General features: G+C 39.8%; 1 protein-coding gene and 2 long non-coding RNA genes across 13 annotated transcripts in view; 2 read left to right on the plus strand and 1 right to left on the minus strand.

Moving 5' to 3' along the window:
* Window positions 1-1,635: 1,635 nt before the first annotated feature.
* Window positions 1,636-7,001, plus strand: LOC109486721. 7 transcript variants are annotated; one of them, XR_002141210.1, is made up of 4 exons: window positions 1,636-1,657; window positions 5,514-5,648; window positions 6,315-6,470; window positions 6,800-7,001. It is a non-coding gene; the product is annotated as an uncharacterized LOC109486721 (long non-coding RNA). The 7 variants fall into 7 exon arrangements; XR_002141205.1 differs by lacking the exon at window positions 1,636-1,657 and adding an exon at window positions 1,709-1,805; XR_002141208.1 differs by lacking the exon at window positions 1,636-1,657 and adding an exon at window positions 2,747-2,769.
* A 1,424-nt stretch (window positions 7,002-8,425) lies between these two features.
* On the plus strand, window positions 8,426-12,581 carry LOC109486723. Of its 3 annotated transcripts, none has more exons than XR_002141213.1 (4): window positions 8,426-8,444; window positions 10,668-10,802; window positions 11,486-11,641; window positions 12,380-12,581. It is a non-coding gene; the product is annotated as an uncharacterized LOC109486723 (long non-coding RNA). The 3 variants fall into 3 exon arrangements; XR_002141212.1 differs by lacking the exon at window positions 8,426-8,444 and adding an exon at window positions 9,665-9,683; XR_002141211.1 differs by lacking the exon at window positions 8,426-8,444 and having other exon boundaries at window positions 10,361-10,802.
* A 3,898-nt stretch (window positions 12,582-16,479) lies between these two features.
* Window positions 16,480-18,988, minus strand: part of LOC109486665 (poly [ADP-ribose] polymerase 14-like) — a 54,617-nt gene continuing 52,108 nt past the window's right edge. For all 3 annotated transcript variants that reach the window (XM_019790518.1, XM_019790519.1, XM_019790516.1), the window contains exon 20: window positions 16,480-18,902. In XM_019790518.1, coding sequence (XP_019646077.1) covers window positions 18,613-18,902 — 290 coding nt within the window. In that variant the 3' untranslated portion in view covers window positions 16,480-18,612. The remainder of the gene's footprint in view (window positions 18,903-18,988) is intronic.

Raw genomic sequence — 18,988 nt, forward strand, 5'->3', positions numbered from 1 at the left:
TCCAATCCTCCAAGCATCCCATGCTGCGATGGGCACGAGACTGTCTCGTTCAATGACGTCGACGTCGAAGATGACTATTGGATATATAGCGCTCCTTGGACGAACTTCTTAGATTTTCTGTCACATATGGAGGGCTCTGTGGAGTGCTAAACCCTAGTGACCTTTTTCTCGTGGCATTTGCTATGTACCAATGTTGTGTGAATTTTTCCCACTCAAAAGGAAGGGAAATGCGTCATTGAAGGTTTTAAAATACAAAATTGCCCCGCCTTTGGCGCTTGGCTCACGCCTTCTGTCCAGTTTTCCGTCAATTACCGGAACTTTGCGGAGTGTGACGGAAAATTTTAAAAAACCAATCCGTCAACCTTGACAGACAAAATTAACAAAAATCTTGAGTAAAAATATGAAAACTTCGAAAGAACCGGCAACCATTCTCAACACCATGACTTGCAACTCAAAATGCGGGAAATTGCGCTTTTTGAAGGCTTGAAAATCCAAAATTTCACGGGGGAGCATGCCCCAGGATCCCCCTAGATTGCGAGCGCCATGCCGGGATCGGATACCCTCCGATCCCGGCATGTGTAATCACCTACCTGGAGGCGCTTTTTCAACGTCAGTAACGACTTCAGAAAGTTCAGACACTCTTTTAGAACTGTTGTTGTCCTTGGGCGCAGCACTAGCCCTTGCGTTCCCCTTCCCGAACACGCCAAAAAAGAAATCTATTTCTTGTTATAACATGAAAACACACGACATGCATGCATGTGCATTTCCTCTGGAAATTTCTGTGAATTTCAAGGGATGACACTAGAAAGGTTGGACGTTGAGATTATTTTTTTTAAACACGCACGGTGTCGACACCTTTCAGAACAGATAAATCGTGATTTCTACTCAGCGTATTCCGGAAAAGGCCGGTGCAAACATGACGTGAAACATGCTAAAGCAAGCGGTTGCTGTTTGGTGACATGGTTGTAAGAGTATTATGGGCTGCCGGCTGCCTGTCACTCGGAGGACCCGGAAGTGACGCGGCGCTGAGTGTTGCTTTCCAAGGATTTTTCAATTGTCACGAAACGTAACAAAATCTACTTACATTTGACATCAGGACAATTGTAATGAACAACTAATGGCTGTTTTGCTGCGAAACGTTAATATCTGCATCAGGTACTGGAGGATAATTGGATGTTGGAAAAAATAGAATGAAACGCCATACATGACTGTCCACCATTCTAGTTTTACCATGTGGTTAGTCTGAGATGTCTGTGCGACTAGAACATCGGTCATATCTTTGTAAGGTCATATCTTAGTCATATCTTAGTTTCCTCAATATTGGCGCTTCAGCATTTTTAGTTTCCTTAATATCTTACATGGATGTCTTCTCTCGACAGAGAAGAGAAATTTTGCCGAAAAATTTATCCGAGCAGTCATACAGAAAAATCAATCAAATAACAACTAGAAAAGTTTTTTGCCACGTCTTCAAAATATATCTCACCGGAGCTAGGATAAACCGGTCTCTCTACATGTTGAATATGCATGAAGCTAGTCTATTGTTTAAAAGCATCACCACAACCTCTGTACATGTAGAATATGGGGCATGTGTCGCCTGGAGGGAGCGAAGAATTTTTCTTCTTTAGCAAGTGAAGACATCTGATGCAAGCAGCATGAGGTAAAAATTGCAATGATTGGTCCCTGGACAGGTGACTGCATCCGGGAACTTTAAATTACCATATATGGAAGTCAGGGACGTCTAAAACTGGGACATATTGAGTCTTGGTTGTCTTAAGAACATTGTCTAAGGAGTCTTTCCGTGACAGGTGGGTGCTTTTCTTTCTCCGCAGATATGTTGTTTTTAGCTTGACTGTAAAGATGCAAATGTTAGAACTATACAGTCTCCAAACAGAGGTTTAGGCGTCAACGTATGTTTGACCTGTTTTTATCGGGATTTTTTTCTATTGGTATCTTTTTTTTACGCCAGCCAAAACAGGTGGCAAATGGACATTTTGCAAATCTCATACTGTCTTGTAGCCGCTAAGGACACAAAATCGGTGACATGCGTAGGATTCGAACCCGGGACCTCTTGGTCCTGAGCCGAAGACGCTACCGCTATGCCACTCGACCCCAGACTGTCTTGTAGCCGCCAAACATCTGGCAAGCCTGCATGGTAGAGGCTACCGAGATAAGATAATCAGAATCAGTACGTTCAGAAGCCCCCCCAAAAGCCCAACACGTGGAGGCTACTGAGGAGACCACAAACTCGGAAGACCAAGTATTGAAATGTATAACAAGAAAGCATTAAGTATTCAGAAAGGGAGAGCATTTTTGGCGAAGAAAAGAGTTCACGGTTTGCAAGACATTAGCAACGCGGACTGTCAGATCCCCCCATGACGTGCCTCTCTCATTCTGTGCGACTAGAAATCCGGTCATATCTTTATAATAGCACTTGTCTTAGTTTCCTTAATATTTGCGCTTCAGCATTTTCTTATACAGATGCCTTCTCTCTCTCGAGAAATTGAAATTTTGCCCCCAATTTTTTTCAAACAGTCAGACAGAAAAATCAATCAAATAACAACTACAAAAGTTTTTGCCACGTCGTCAAAATATATCTCACCGGAGGATAAACCGGTCTCTCTACATGTTGAATATGCATAAAGCTAGTCTACTGTTTAAAAGCATCACCACAACCTCTGTACATGAAGAATATGGGGCATGTGTCGCCTGGAGGGAGCGAAGAATATTTCTTCTTTAGCAAGTGAAGACATCTGATGCAAGCAGCATGAGGTAAAAAGAGATATGATTGGTCCCTGGACAGGTGACTACATCCGGGGAATTTAAATTACCAAATATGGAAGTTAGGAACGTCTAAAACTGGGCCATATTGAGTCTTGGTTGTCTTAAGAACATTTTCGTAAGGAGGTTTTCCGTGACAGGTGGGTGTTTTTCTTTCTCCGCAGATATGTTGTTTTTAGCTTGTTAAGATACAAAGGTTAGAACTATACAGTCTCCAAACAGAGATTTAGGCTTCAACTTATGATTGACGTGTTTTTATCGGGATTTTTTCTTATATTGGTATCTTTTTTTTTTACGCCAGCCAAAACAGGTGGAAAATGGACACTGTCTTGCCAATTTCATACTGTCTTGTAGCCGCAAGGGCACAAGATCGGTGACATGCGTAGGATTCGAACCCGGGACCTTTTGGTCCTGAGCCAAACACGCTACCGCTATGCCACGCGATCCCATACTGTCTTGTAGCCGCCAAACATCTGGTAAGCCTGGTAGAGGCTACCGAGATAATCAGAATCAATACATTCAGAAGCCCCAAAAAGCCCAACAAGTAGAGGCTACTGAGGAGACCACAAACTCGGAAGACCAAGTATTGAAATGTATAGCAAGAAAGCATCTAGTATTCAGAATGGGAGAGCATTTTTGGCAAAGAAAATAGTTCACATTTTGCAAAACATTAGCAACGCGGACTATCAGATACCCCAATAAAGTGCCTCTCTCATTCTGTGCGACTAGAAATCCGGTCATATCTTTATAATAGCACTTGTCTTAGTTTCCTTAATATTGGCGCTTCAGCATTTTCTTATACAGATGCCTTCTCTCTCTCTCTCGAGAAATTGAAATTTTGCCCCCAAATTTTTTCAAACAGTCAGACAGAAAAATCAATCAAATAACAACTACAAAAGTTTTTGCCACGTCTTCAAAATATATCTCACTGGAGGACAAACCGGTCTCTCTACATGTTGAATATGCATGAAGCTAGTCTATTGTTTAAAAGCATCACCACAACCTCTGTACATGAAGAATATGGGGCATGTGTCGCCTGGAGGGAGCGAAGAATATTTCTTTAGCAAGTGTAGACATCTGATGCAAGCAGCATGAAGTAAAAACTGCAATGATTGGTCCCTGGACAGGTGACTACATCCGGGAACTTTGAATTACCATATATGGAAGTCAGGGACGTCTAAAACTGGGACATATTGAGTCTTGGTTGTCTTAAGAACATTTTCTAAGGAGTTTTTCTGTGACAGGTGGGTGCTTTTCTTTCTCCGCAGATATGTTGTTTTTAGCTTGACTGTAAAGATGCAAATGTTAGAACTATACAGTCTCCAAACAGAGGTTTAGGCGTCAACTTATATTTGACGTGTTTTCATCGGGATTTTTTCTTGTATTGGTATCTTTTTCTAACGCAAGCCAAAACAGGTGGCAAATGGAGACTGTCTTGCCATGCCAATCTCATACTGTCTTGTAGTCGCTAAGGGCACAAGATCGATGACATGGGTAGGATTCGAACCCGGGACCTCTTGGTCCACTCCTGAGCCAAACACGCTACCCCTATGCGCTACTCGACCCCATACTGTCTTGTAGCCGCCAAACATCTGGTAAGCCTGGTAGAGGCTACCGAGATAATCAGAATCAGTACATTCAGAAGCCCCAAAAAGCCCAACACGTAGAGGCTACTGAGGAGACCACAAACTCGGAAGACCAAGTATTGAAATGTATAGCAAGAAGACATCTAGTATTCAGAAAGGGAGAGCATTTTTGGCGAAGAAAAGAGTTCACGTTTTGCAAGACATTAGCAACGCGGACTATCAGATCCCCCCATGACGTGCCTCTCTCATTCTGTGCGACTATAGAAATTCGGTCATATCTTTATAATAGCACACGTCTTAGTTTCCTTATATTGGCGCGTCAGCATTTTCTTATACGGATGTCTTCTCTCTCTCGAGAAATTGAAAATTTGCCCCCAAAAATTTGTCAAACAGTTAGACAGAAAAATCAATCAAATTACAGCTACAAAAGTTTTTGCCACGTCTTCAAAATATATCTCACTGGAGGATAAACCGGTCTCTCTACATGTTGAATATGCATGAAGCTAGTCTATTGTTTAAAAGCATCACCACAACCTCTGTACATGTAGAATATGGGGCATGTGTCGCCTGGAGGGAGCGAAGAATTTTTCTTTAGCAAGTGAAGACATCTAATGCAAGCAGCATGAGGTAAAACAGGAGTGATTGGTCCCTGGACAGGTGACTACATCCGGGGACTTTGAATTACCATATATGGAAGTTAGGGTCGTCTAAAACTGGGATACATTGAGTCTTGTTTGTCTTGAGAACATTGTCTTAAGGAGTTTTTCCGTGACAGGTGGGTGTTTTTCTTTCTCCGCAGATATGTTGTTTTTAGCTTGTTAAGATACAAAGGTTAGAACTATACAGTCTCCAAACAGAGATTTAGGCTTCAACTTATGTTTGACGTGTTTTTATCGGGATTTTTTCTTCTATTGGTATCTTTTTTTTACGCAAGCCAAAACAGGTGGTAAATGGACACTGTCTTGCCATGCCAATCTCATACTGTCTTGTAGTCCCTAAGGGCACAGAAATGGTTACAATGAATGTGGAAACACCCACAGAACATGGACATCAAACGACTGACAGTGCTTCACAATCCTATATAAAGCTGGCAACCCGGCTAATATCAGAACACTTGATCTACAAAAGGACATTTTCCTTAATCTACAGATTTTCGAGGACGTCAACCCGGCTGTACTCCCGTCTTCAGGATGAAAACTACCCTGGTACTGCTTCTGGCTGTGCTGGTCATCTCGTCTGAAATTATGACCGCCGACAGCTTTGTGAGGGCTGGAAGGGGACTTGGTAAGGAAACCATCATTATATTTCACTCCATACCAAAGATATAAATGAGAGTTTTTCCTCATTCGTCTTTACTCTACAAATTATCGCATAATGGTATAGGTTGAAATTTTTGAACGTGTTGCAATCGACCGGCTCGTAGTCGTACAAAACGCTACCACGCTATACCTTGTCAGTGGTTGGTTCTTTCACAGATACTAGAGCATCAGAATCGTACGATCGCCTACGCGCGCAAAAAAAATCTTTCAAAATGTCTGTGTAACTGCTTTGCATTAGGTGGACAAGACTTAATCAAGATAATGTTGTGTGATTGGCTTTCTTTTCTTTTCCAACATTTATTACAAGAGATGGCGACAGCAGACTCAAGTTTTTTCAACCTATATTCATTCTGCCACCAACGCAAACATATGCATGAATAGGCATCAAACATACTCATTTTCACCTGAGTAAAGTGAGGAAATTCGTGTAAAGTGTCTTTTCCAAGGGCACTAGGTCGGTGGTATGGCAGGACTCGAACTCGGGACCTCTTGGTTCTGAGCCGAACTCTCGGTCGTTACGCTACATGACCCGACCTTTCGTTACGCCATACGCACACGACCCCATTGGCTGGTTGTAAGTTGTATCTCTAGGGTCTTGTTTGAATAGCCTGTTTTACTTTCTTTAACTCAGAGCGTGCTTCCAAGTCTACCCGTGAGGAAGTGGCGGCCCTGAAGTCGATGTTGGCCCGCCGACTGGCCGAGGCTGAACGCCGCGAGATGGCCAGGGAGCTGGAGGACCTGGACGACGACATGGTGGACATGATGGAGGAACTGGAATAAAGAAAATGTAAGTACAAAGGACATTCACTCTTTAATTTGTGCTTTGTCGTTGTATTCGTACACATTGTATGTTTTCCCATAGGCAACCTATTCATCGTTTAATTAAAAAAGTTTGTAAATATATAATAATATTAGATATGATGTCCCACACTCAAACAAGTGTCTGTGAAACAGCCTGAGCTACTCTAGTGACGGTAATTATTTGATCCTATTTCTGGACACAGAAGAAATGTAAATGCAGAATGGCTGCAAAGCTGAAGACTTATCTTAAGGATACTTATAATTAAGGATAAGGCAAATTTCTTTTAAGTCGTTCTTTTTATTTTTTGTTTTCAGGACAGCCGCACCAACCTCGAGAACATCTCGTGACCGTCACATGAACATTGATGACTGTTAAGCATGCACAGACATCTATAAGTGTAAATGTTACGAACTGTGGCTGTTTGGAAATAAAATAGTTGTTTTTCCTCCTGTTGTAGTTGGCACTAAGAGCAAGAAGAAATTTGATGCCAGAAGAAATAAAAGGAAATATGAGGAATGTTATGAGTGCTTGTGCCTTTATTTATACCCGATACATACGGATAGATTACCCGATTCGGCCATCTTGACCGCTTTTAATGGGGATCGAGTACGAGTGAAAGGGTCGGATTCAACACAAAATAATAATAGTACAAATATTTGTCGAAATAGGTCTCAAAACCAAACCAATAATACAAAGAATAAATAAATCAATGAATAAATAAATAGCAGTAATAAAAACGCGATAACAAAATACAGGTCATCACGTCATCAGGTCCATAATCGTTCCATAAAGGTCAGTCACAGAGTCAAAAGTCTTTAAAAAGTTGGAAATAAATAGCGGTAACAAAAAAAAACAACAACAGGTCATCACATCATTAGGTCCATAATCGTTCTTTATTGGGTCATTCACAGAGACAAACGCCTTTGAAAATTTAGAGAAGGTACTGACGTCTTGTGGTATTGAGTTGCAGCCAAGCGAGACAGAATAGCCTAGGGACCTCCTGTAAACCTCTCTCAAGGGACACCGGTACCACTAGAAAATCGGAAGCACTTAGTCTAGTGCTCTTGGTACCTATGTCCCTGTAGAAGTTGAACATTCGGTGCATGTATGTCTTGTGTATCAGTACGGCTTTGTAGTGATTCTGAAAGCCCGGTAGAGGCTACCGGACCATGATAATCAGTACATTCAGAAGTACCAAAAAGCCCAACAAGTAGAGGCTACTGAGGAGACTACAAACTCAGAAAGACCAAGTACTGAAATGCATAGCAAGAAAGCATTTAGTATTCAGAAACGCGGACTATCAGATACGCCCACGAAGTCCTCTCTCTTCCCAAAAACTTCTGGAATGCACCTGAAACCAGCCTTGAGACCAAGCCTGCGGGCCGACTCCCTCCCAACATCTGCCCGACTTCTTTACGATCCAGGTAGGCACGCCGACAACCTACAACGCCACTTCAGACGTATTAATATCTCAAAGCAAGGATGGTTGGATGTTGGAAAAAAAGAATGAAACGCCACGCATGGTTGTCCACCATTCTAGTTTTACCATGTGATTATCCTGAGTTGTCTGTGCGACTAGAACATCGGTCATACCTTTGTAATAACACACGTCTTAGTTTCCTTAATATTGGCGCTTCAGCATTTTTAGTTTTCTTAATATCTTACATGGATGTCTTCTCTCGACAGAAATTGAAGTTTTGCCGAAAAATTTATCCGAGCAGTCATACAGAAAAATCAATCAAATAACAACTACGAAAGGTTTTTGCCACGTCTTCAAAACATATCTCACTGGAGGATAAACCGACCTGTCTACATGTTGAATATGCATGAAGCTTGTCTATTGTTTAAAAGCATCACCACAACCTCTGTACATGTAGAATATGGGGCATGTGTCGCCTGGAGGGAGCGAAGAATATTTCTTTATTAGCAAGTGAAGACATCTGATGCAAGCAGCATGAGGTAAAAACAGAAATGATTGGTCCCTGGACAGGTGACTACATCCGGGGACTTTAAATTACCATATATGGAAGTTAGGGACGTCTAAAACTGGGCCATATTGAGTCTTAATGGCCTTGAGAACATTGTCTTAAGGAGTTTTCCGTGACAGGTGGGTGTTTTTCTTTCTCCGCAGATATGTTCTTTTAACTTGTAAAGATAAAAGGTTAGAACTATATAGTCTCCAAACAAAAGTTTAGGCTTCAACTTATGTTTGGCCTGTTTTTATTGGTATTCTATTGGTATCTTTTTTTTACGCCAGCCAAAACAGGTGGCAAATGGACATTTTGGAAATCTCATACTGTCTTGTAGCCGCTAAGGACACAAAATCGGTGACATGCGTAGGATTCGAACCCGGGACCTCTTGGTCCTGAGCCGAACACACTACCGCTTTGCCACTGGACCATACTGTCTTGTAGCCGCAAAATATCTGGTGAGCCTGGTAGAGGCTACCGAGATAAGATAATCAGAATCAGTACATTCAGAATACCCCCAAAAGCCCAACACGTGGAGGCTACTGAGGTGACCACAAACTCGGAAGACCAAGTATTGAATTGCATAACAAGAAAGCATTTAGTACTCAGAAAGGGAGAGTATTTTTTGCGAAGAAAAGAGTTCACGGTTTGCAAGACATTAGTAACGCGGACTATCAGATACCCCCATGAAGTGCCTCTCTCATTCTGTGCGACTAGAAATTCCTCCATATCTTTGTAATAGCACATGTCTTAGTTTCTTTAATATTGGCGCTTCAGCACTTACTTATACGGATGTCTTCTCTCGACAGAAATTGAAATTTTGCCCCAAAAATTTTTCAAACAGTCATACAGAAAAATCAATCAAATAACAACTACAAAATTTTTTTTGCCACGTCGTCAAAATATATTTCACTGGAGGATAAACCGGTCTCTCTACATGTTGAATATGCATAAAGCTAGTCTATTGTTTAAAAGCATCACCACAACCTCTGTACATGTCGAATATGGGGCATGTGTCGCCTGGAGGGAGCGAAGAATATTTCTTTAGCAAGTGAAGACATCTCATGCAAGCAGCATGAAGTAAAAATTGCAATGATTGGTCCCTGGACAGGTGACTGCATCCGGGGACTTTAAATTACCATATATGGAAGTTAGGGAAATCTTAAACTGGGCCATATTGAGTCTTAATGGCCTTGAGAACATTGTCTTAAGGAGTTTTCCGTGACAGGTGGTTTTTTTTCTTTCTCCGCCGATATGTTGTTTTTAACTTGTAAAGATAGAAAGGTTAGATCTATATATTCTCCAAACAGAGGTTTAGGCTTCAACTTATGTTTGACGTGTTTTTATCGGGATTTTTTCTTCTGCTGGTATCTTTTTTTTACGCAAGCCAAAACAGGTGGAAAATGGACACTGTCTTGCCAATCTCATACTGTCTTGTAGCCGCTAAGGGCATAAAATCGGTGACATGGGTAGGATTCGAACCAGGGACCTCTTAGTCCTGAGCCGAACACACTACCGCTTTGCCACGGAACCATACTGTCTTGTAGCCGCCAAACACCTGGCAAGCCTGATAGGGGCTACCATGATAATCAGAATCAGTACATTCAGAAGCCCAAAAAGCCCAACATGTAGAGGCTACTGAGGAGACCACAAACTCGGAAGACCAAGTATTGAAATGTATAACAAGAAAGCATTTAGTACTCAGAAAGGGAGAGTATTTTTTGCGAAGAAAAGAGTTCACGGTTTGCAAGACATTAGCAAAGCGGACTATCAGATACCCCCATGAAGTGCCTCTCTCATTCTGTGTGACTAGAATATCTTTATAAGTCATATCTTTATAATAGCACATGTCTAAGTTTCCTTAATATTGGGGCTTCAGCATTTTCTTATACAGATGTCTTCTCTCGAGGGAAATTGAAATTTTGCCCCCAAAATTTTTCAAATAGTCAGACAGAAAAATCAATCAAATAACAACTACAAAAGTTTTTTGCCACGTCTTCAAAACATATCTCACTGGAGGATAAACCGGTCTCTCTACATGTTGAATATGCATGAAGCTAGTCTATTGTTCGAAAGCTCCAAAAGCTTTCTCAGAAATGGTTCATGGACATCAAAAGACTGACAGAGCTTCACAATCCTATATAAAGCCGGCAACTCGGCTGATATCAGAGCACTTGATCTACACAACGACATTTTTTTCCTTAATCTACAGATTTTCGAGGACGTCAACCCGACTGTACTTCCGTCTTCAGGATGAAAACTACCCTGGTACTGCTTCTGGCTGTGCTGGTCATCTCGTCTGAAATTATGACCGCCGACAGCTTTGTGAGGGCTGGAAGGGGACTTGGTAAAGAAACCATCATTATATTTCATTCCATACCAAAGATATAAATGAAATATATTGTTTTTCCTCATGCGTCTTCACTCTACAAATTATCACACAATGGTATAGGTTGAAATTTTTGAACGTGTTGCAATCGACCGGCTCGCACTTGTAGAAAACGCTGCCACGCTATACGTTCAGATCCTTGTCAGTGGTTGGTTCTTTCACATGTAGACTAGAGCATCAGAATCGTACGATCGCCTACGCGCAAAGAAACATCTTTCAAAATGTCTGTGTAACTGCTTTGCATTAGGTGGGCAAGACTTAATCAATATAATGTTGTATAATTGGCTTTTTTTCTTTTCCATCATGTATTAAAAGAGATTGCGACAGCACACTCGAGTTTTTTTTCAACTGATATTTAACTGCCACCAACCGAAACATATGCATGAATGGACAACAAACAAACTCATTTTTACCTGAGTAAAGTGAGGAAATTCGTGTAAAGTGTCTTTTCCAAGGGCACAAGGTCGGTGGTATGGCAGGACTCGAACTCGGGACCTCTTGGTTCTGAGCCGTACGCTCGATCGTTACGCTACACGACCCGAACGTTCGTTACGCCACACGCACACGACCCCATTGGCTGGTTGTTTAGTTGTATTTCTAGGGTCTTCTTTGAATAGCGTGTTTTACTTTCTTTACCCCAGAGCGTGCTTCCAAGTCTACCCGTGAGGAAGTGGCGGCCCTGAAGTCTTTGTTGGCCCGCCGACTGGCCGAGGCTGAACGCCGCGAGATGGCCAGGGAGTTGCAGGACCTGGACGACGAAATGGTGGACATGATGGAGGAACTTGAATAAAGAAAATGTAAGTACAAAGGACATTCACTCTTTAATTTGTGCTTTGTCGTTGCATTCTTACACATTGTATGTTTTCCCATAGGCAACCTATTCATCATTTAATTAATAATTAATTTAATCATTAATCCCTATGGGGATTTCTATAGTTAAGCACCCCGAGATGACTCACTTCGACGCCGTAAAAATTATAGTAGGGTGCACTAGAGAATTATGGCCAACTAATATGTTGAAATATATGGTATATTCTACAAAATAACTGAAAACCAAAAAAAAAGCTATGGTTTTTTAACATAATGACGACCACTTTGATTTGGCCCTCTACCGGGGTCAACAGAACTGCAGCCGGCTCACCCCGGAACGCGGTTGCGTAATGCCGCGCATTTATACACGAACAGGGAAACCTTCTCAATCCAACTCATACGGTGTACAAGCCGATACCTTTCCATACCACACAGTGCAGTTCATTCATGGCTACCTCTCACATAAGTCGCTTTAGCCAGCATGCAAGAGGTTTGTCTGCACTACTTTCTATACCCGCGTCATAGACCCCCGGGGTTCGCGGATAATTACTGTGTTCTGCGGCCTTGAGCTACTCTAGTGATGGTAATTATTTGATCCTATTTCTGGACACGGAAGAAATGTAAATGCAGCATGGCTGCAAAGCTGGAGACTTATCTTAAGGATACTTATAATTAAGGATAAGGCAAATTTCTTTTAAGTCGTTCTTTTTATTTTTGGTTTTCAGGACAGCCGCACCAACCTCGAGAACATCTCGTGACCGTCACATGAACATTGATGACTGTTAAGCATGCACAGACATCTATAAGTGTAAATGTTACGAACTGTGGCTGTTTGGAAAAAAACTAGTTGTTCTTCCTCCTGTTGTAGTTGGCACTAAGAGCAAGAAGAAATTTGATGCCAGAAGAAATAAAAGGAAATATGAGGAATGTTATGAGTGCTTGTGCCTTTATTTATACCCGATACATACGGATAGATTACCTGATTCGGCCATCTTGCCCGCTTTTCATGGGGATCGAGTGCGAGTGAAAGGGTCGGGGTCAACACAAAAAATAAAAGTACAAATATTTGTCGAAATAAGTCTAAAACAAAATCAATAATACAAAGAATAAATAAATAAATAGCGATAACAAAAAACAGGTCATCACGTCATTAGGTCTATAATCGTTCTGTAAAGGTCAGTCACAGAGACAAAGGTCTTTTAAAAGTTGGAAATAAATGAATAAATAGCTGTAACAGAAAAAATGACAGGTCATCACATCATTAGGTCCATAATCGTTCTGTAAGGGTCATTCACAGAGACAAAAGTCTTTTAAAAGTTGGAAATAAATGAATAAATAGCTGTAACAGAAAAAATGACAGGTCATCACATCATTAGGTCCATAATCGTTCTGTAAGGGTCATTCACAGAGACAAAAGTCTTTTAAAATTTAGAGAAGGTGGTGCTCTGACGTCTTGTGGTAGTGAGTTGAAGCTCCTGTAAACCTCTCTCAAGGCTAGGGACATCGGTACCACTAGAAAATCGGAAGCATTTACTCTAGTGCTCTTGGTACCTATGTCTCCGCAGAAGTTGAAAATTCGGCGCATGTATGTCGGTAACCGGTTATTCAAGGCCTTGTGTATCAGTACGGCTTTGTGGTGATTTTCAAAGCCCGGTATACGTAGAGGCTACCGAGGTATGATAATCAGATTCAATACATTCAGAAGCCTCAAAAAGCCCAACAAGTAGAGGCTACTGAGGAGACTACAAACTCAGAAAGACCAAGTACTGAAATGCATAGCAAGAAAGCATTTAGTATTCAGAAACGCGGACTATCAGATACGCCCACGAAGTCCTCTCTCTTCCCAAAAACTTCTGGAATGCACCTGAAATCATCCTCGAGACCAAGCCTGCGGACCGACTCCCTCCCAACATCCGCCCGACTTCTTTACGATCCAGGTAAGCACGCCGACAACCTACAACACCACTTCAGACGTATTAACATCTCAAAGCAAGGATGATTGGATGTTGGAAATAAAGAACAAGAGTTCCACGATCTCATACCTTCGCCAAATGATGTTAACCCTTGTGGTTGACAAATTATACAATTTTAATCATTGATTTTGTAAATAAGAGCCCCATTTGCATGGATTATATCAGTTGATCATATTCTCCACCCAATGACAGCCTTATCTTAACAAAAATGCTATTATAGCACTTCCTCATAAATTATGCAAATTAGGCCATGATTTGAATAAATTATGTTTGTTGATGTTCACCTTCACTTAACTTCCAAATGTGGCAAGTATGAAATTCCCAGCAGTTACAACTATGAAATTATAAAAATTTGCCATTTATTATGCAAATTATGTCCTCATTTACATAATCTATATCCTCAGATGTTTTTTCTCGTTCTCACAAGTGATGTCACAAGTGTTTCATAGTTCTATTATCGAACAAAGCAGATTTATAGAATTTCCTCATTAATTATGCAAATTAGCTCATGATTTGCATAATTGTCATCTGATCATGTCAAGCATCACTTCAACTACCTACATACCAAAAATCACAACAATCCGTCAACCGGTTCTTGAATTGTCCTCCTTCGAAAAATTTTCAACAAATGCTCCTGCAGTTCCAGAACAAGCCGCTAGGGGACCCAAACTCATGTCACTTCTTTCATATCCCAAGAGCTATCTGTCATCCAAAATTCGTGACCCTAGCATGTCTAGATCACGAGATATCAAAACCGGAAGTTCTGCTGCAGTACCTAGGAAAGCCGCCAGGGGGCCCAAAATCTAATCATTTCTAGGTCTCATAAAGACCTACCCACCTACCAAGTTTCATTCCAATCCATCCACTGCTTCTCGAGTTATCTTGCTAAACCACACACACACACACAAACACACCCACACACAGACAAACGCTACTGAAAACATAACCTTCTTGGCGAAGGTAATGAAACACCATGCATGGCTGTCCACCATTTTAGTTTTACTATGTGGTTAACCTGAGTTGTCTGTGCGACTAGAACATCGGTCATATCTTTGTAATAACACACGTCTTAGTTTCCTTAATATTGGCGCTTCAGCATTTTTATATTAGTTTTCTTTAATATCTTACATGGATGTCTTCTATCGACAGAAATTGAAATTTGCCCAAAAATTTATCCGAGCAGTCATCAATCAATCAAATAACAACTACAAAATTTTTTTGCCACGTCTTAAAAATATATCTCAGTGGAGGATAAACCGACCTGTCTACATGTTGAATATGCATGAAGCTTGTCTATTGTTTAAAAGCATCACAACAACCTCTGTACATGTAGAAGATGGGGCATGTGTCGCCTGGAGGGAGCGAAGAATATTTCTTTTAGCAAATGAAGACATCTGATGCAAGCATGAGGTAAGAAATCGAACTGTTTGATGGCTGTTATCTTCCTATTTTTAATGAAGATTTACCACATTTGTGGAACGATTGACACAGCAGGCGACAATCACTTCTTCAAAATGTCAATCCTGAGACCACACTGTAAGGTTTGATCCACTCACACCAGGAAGGTCCCCTACTCTTTTCGATAAGTGTGGTGGATTCTTTAACGTGTGTGGGGTGTGACTGTCCCAAACACGGGACCTCGATTTAACGTCCTATCCGAGCGGCGTCCCTAGCCGAAGCTAGGTACTCATTTACACTGAGTGAAGTCAGGAAAGTCGTATAAATTGCATTTCCAAAGGGCACAAGATCGGTGACACCGGGCAGGAGTTGAATTTCTGATTGAATAGGCCTGTCCTTGGTGCTGAGAAAGCCATCATTCCCATGTTAAAAGTAGTAATCTGCTTAATAATCATGAATGGCGCTTTGTGATACAAACTGATATTACAACTTCGTATAGTGCATCGATGTACTTTGTATTTAGATAATGTTCCTTTATCTTAAACCTGTGTATCCCTTTTTTATATAATATTCCTACGATGTTTATAATTTGATAAATAAGGAATTCAGTAATGGAAATTCCACAACCAAGTTTAGTTTAAAGAATGCCAGTTGTGTATTCTTGATGTAATGAAAAGAGAAATACTAATATATATAGATATGTCAATTTACCTTCAATCTGATCTCTTTGGTTTCTTATTTGAAAATATTCATAACAGACACATTAATAAGCAGAAATATGAGAATCTTCTGGGATTAACATCCAATTGTGTTGCAAAAGAACAACGACAATCAACCTATAATAATATCAGCAACGCAAAAAAAAGAAAGCATATCCTCAGTATTTTGATCGGTTTGTTTTATTCACACACCAAGCACAAATATCAAATGGAATGCAAAAGATTGATATGAAACTTCTACAACACAACATGAATTTTTACAATGCATCATTGTGCAAACAATGAACCAGTCCATGGCATCGTGTAGGTGTCATGCATGACGGGTACTTTATGTATTTGCAAATGCCTTGGCCTCGTTCGCAAATTGGTAGATATCTTGACAGATGTCAAACGTTGGTTTTGTTAGTAGTTAGACCATGTTGATTTGACCATATGGATGACATCCGCGCGCTCATGATTTTCGGCCGTTTCAAAAAAAAAGTTTTCAACCATACTGTAAATCGTACCAAACAATTGCAAAATGAGAAAATAATTATATGCCGTATGTTGGACAATATATATATATATATATATATATTGGAAGATGATACCAATGTCGTAGAATACCAAAATCAATCAAACGAAAAAGACGAAAATGTAAAGAAATGAATTTGAAGAGTAGATTATTCGCCATAACATGTGTCATTTGTTCAACCTAAATGACCACGTAGATTTCAAAATGAGGGCAACTTTTTTGACAAACTTTTTTTCTTTTTTTTTATTCGCACGCTTGCATCAGTTTTTGGGTTCTCAGAGGATGTCATCCATATAACCAAATCAACATAATAACTGAATGATGCTTTGTAAATACTAGGCGTTTGTAATAGCTTTTACTATCAGATTATAACCTTAGTCTATGGTTTCACTGTCAGTTAATGTCAAATGATTAAAAACTACTAAACCAAGCTTAGGAAGATCAAAATCAAATGTTATAATAATTAAGAGACTTTCCGACTACATATTCTTAATGAGAATGATGGTTCATACTATATTTTTTAGGCGTGGACTAAAAGATATGGCTATGGCAAAACACAAGAATTTGACAGTCGTGGATAATACATTTTTCGAAGATAACTTTTTCAAATAACAGTTTTTCAGTAGTATGCTTAGAATGAGAAGCATTGTGATAGATATAAAGGTTGGTCCATTCTAATGTAGAAAGTCAAGTCATTGTGTACGTCACAGCCATTTCTTTTTTTCCCAAAGCCGTCGCTCTACGCCATACTTCCCTCCAATAGAGGTTCATCTACTAGCTTGTTTTAATTAACATGCATTAACATTGAAAGGTAAACTTTTACGCAATGTAGAACAGTGCTAAAATAGGAAGTACAGTATCAGTATTATAGTATCTTGTGCCATTAGGAAAGCCATTATGTTTTTATAATTGCTACCATCGAGATCTAATAAAACACATATATTGTATATGTAAGAATAAACTCATAATTGCATAAAAATTACACATAAATTTCAAGTTTTCTTAGCCTAATTGATGGATCAAGTATTTGCTTTAAGTTTGAGATTATGAAATACAATTTTCTTGTAAAGTAGTTTTTTTTGTTTATTTTAAAAAAAGGAAATGCAGTATAGGAGAAGTAACAATCGTTTAGATACGTTGCTTCAAAAATTATAAGAATTGTTAAAACAATGAGAAGTATTTGCATAATCACTAGAGAAATCTCTGTTTATATTATAACAATGACAATAACATAATCATAATCTGTGTCCCAAATGATGAGATAAGATATTATCACATACATATTACGAATTTTGGTACGTTTTTCATAATGTAGTGAAAATCTGTTGTCATTCTGGGTTACCTGATTAGAATTTAAAATAAAACAGCACCACATATGTGGCTTCTGTCATATGACCAACATCTTTAAATTTTCAGAATAGTGAGTTTGTATCCATGGCATTTATATTCCAATTAGTGAACCATTTATACTCACATTTCTACGGACACTACATGTTTTCATGATCAGCAAATAACTGAAAGCTATTTCGTATTTTAACCCAAACTACAAGCAACATAAAGATACATATTCTGCGTTACATATAGATTTACCATGTATAATATTTAAAATGGCCAGTCCTGTCACAATTTTGGGGGGTACAAGGAGATATTTTGATAACGTGTAATACATATTGTTAATGGCACTGTAGGAAAGACGATTTTTTCAAATTATCATCTACTTTTCAGCAAAACATATTAAAAGAGCCAGTCTTAGCATACTACTCAATTGTTGATTTCATTTTTTGGCCATTACTTACCTAATAACTAATTTCAAAAATTGCTTATTTCTAAGTGCAGCAGTATAATGTAAATGTTATGTCAATTTTTGGCATAAAGTTGGTCCTAGCATAATGTTGTGAACAACTGTGTACCAGAAATATTCAGGATTATTTGGAGAATACTTTAAATGATATATAGATAACATGTTAAAATGATTTCAACAGAATGCAATGAATATTTACTGAGAATGAGATAGCAATGCAGGAATAGCCGACTGGCTATGGGAATGTGGAATGTTATGCATGGACGATATCACGTAGCATTATCGCCCTCCCAGAATTGGTGGAGGATCTCCGAATCGGGTTGTTCTTTGTTTTAATCATACTCTAATACAATTTTACTGCAATAGTAGTCAAAGAAAATTGGTGAAAATTAATGTTTTTCTTTTGTTTGCTGCCTGCTGTTAGTTGCTGCATAGACCTGTTTCATGTAGTATGTTGGCAAACTTGCTTGAAGCACGCAGCAAGATGGCATAGTTGGCATTTGTATACTACAGTATGACAGTGTGTCAGTGGACCAGAGCAAGCAGTAATATCTTACTTGGTGAAGGTGATAAGATATTCAGGATAGGCCTGTGAGTCATAGAATATGACTATGATCTGTGGTGTTGTTGCATTATCACACACACTGTCGTATGTAATATGTGGCTTGGTCGAGTCTTTCGCGGGGGGAACGATGATGTTCCTTTGCCCCTTGCACATATCTCCTGACAGCACACGCGCCATGTACATGTACCTGTGGCCATTGGAATCTTGTCGTGCGTACTGGTCAGCTCCGGAGATACTCGCCGTTACTGCAAAGTAAGGGCCATTGCCTAAAACCGCACCTGCAAGATGATATACAACACGATTGGACTGGATACTGAACCGTTTAGTAACTGTGACCGCCACTTCCCCTTACGTTTACACATAA

This window comes from Branchiostoma belcheri, unplaced genomic scaffold (assembly GCF_001625305.1).
Source record: "Branchiostoma belcheri isolate BF01 breed outbred unplaced genomic scaffold, Haploidv18h27 scaffold82, whole genome shotgun sequence".
Lineage (NCBI taxonomy): Eukaryota > Metazoa > Chordata > Leptocardii > Amphioxiformes > Branchiostomatidae > Branchiostoma > Branchiostoma belcheri.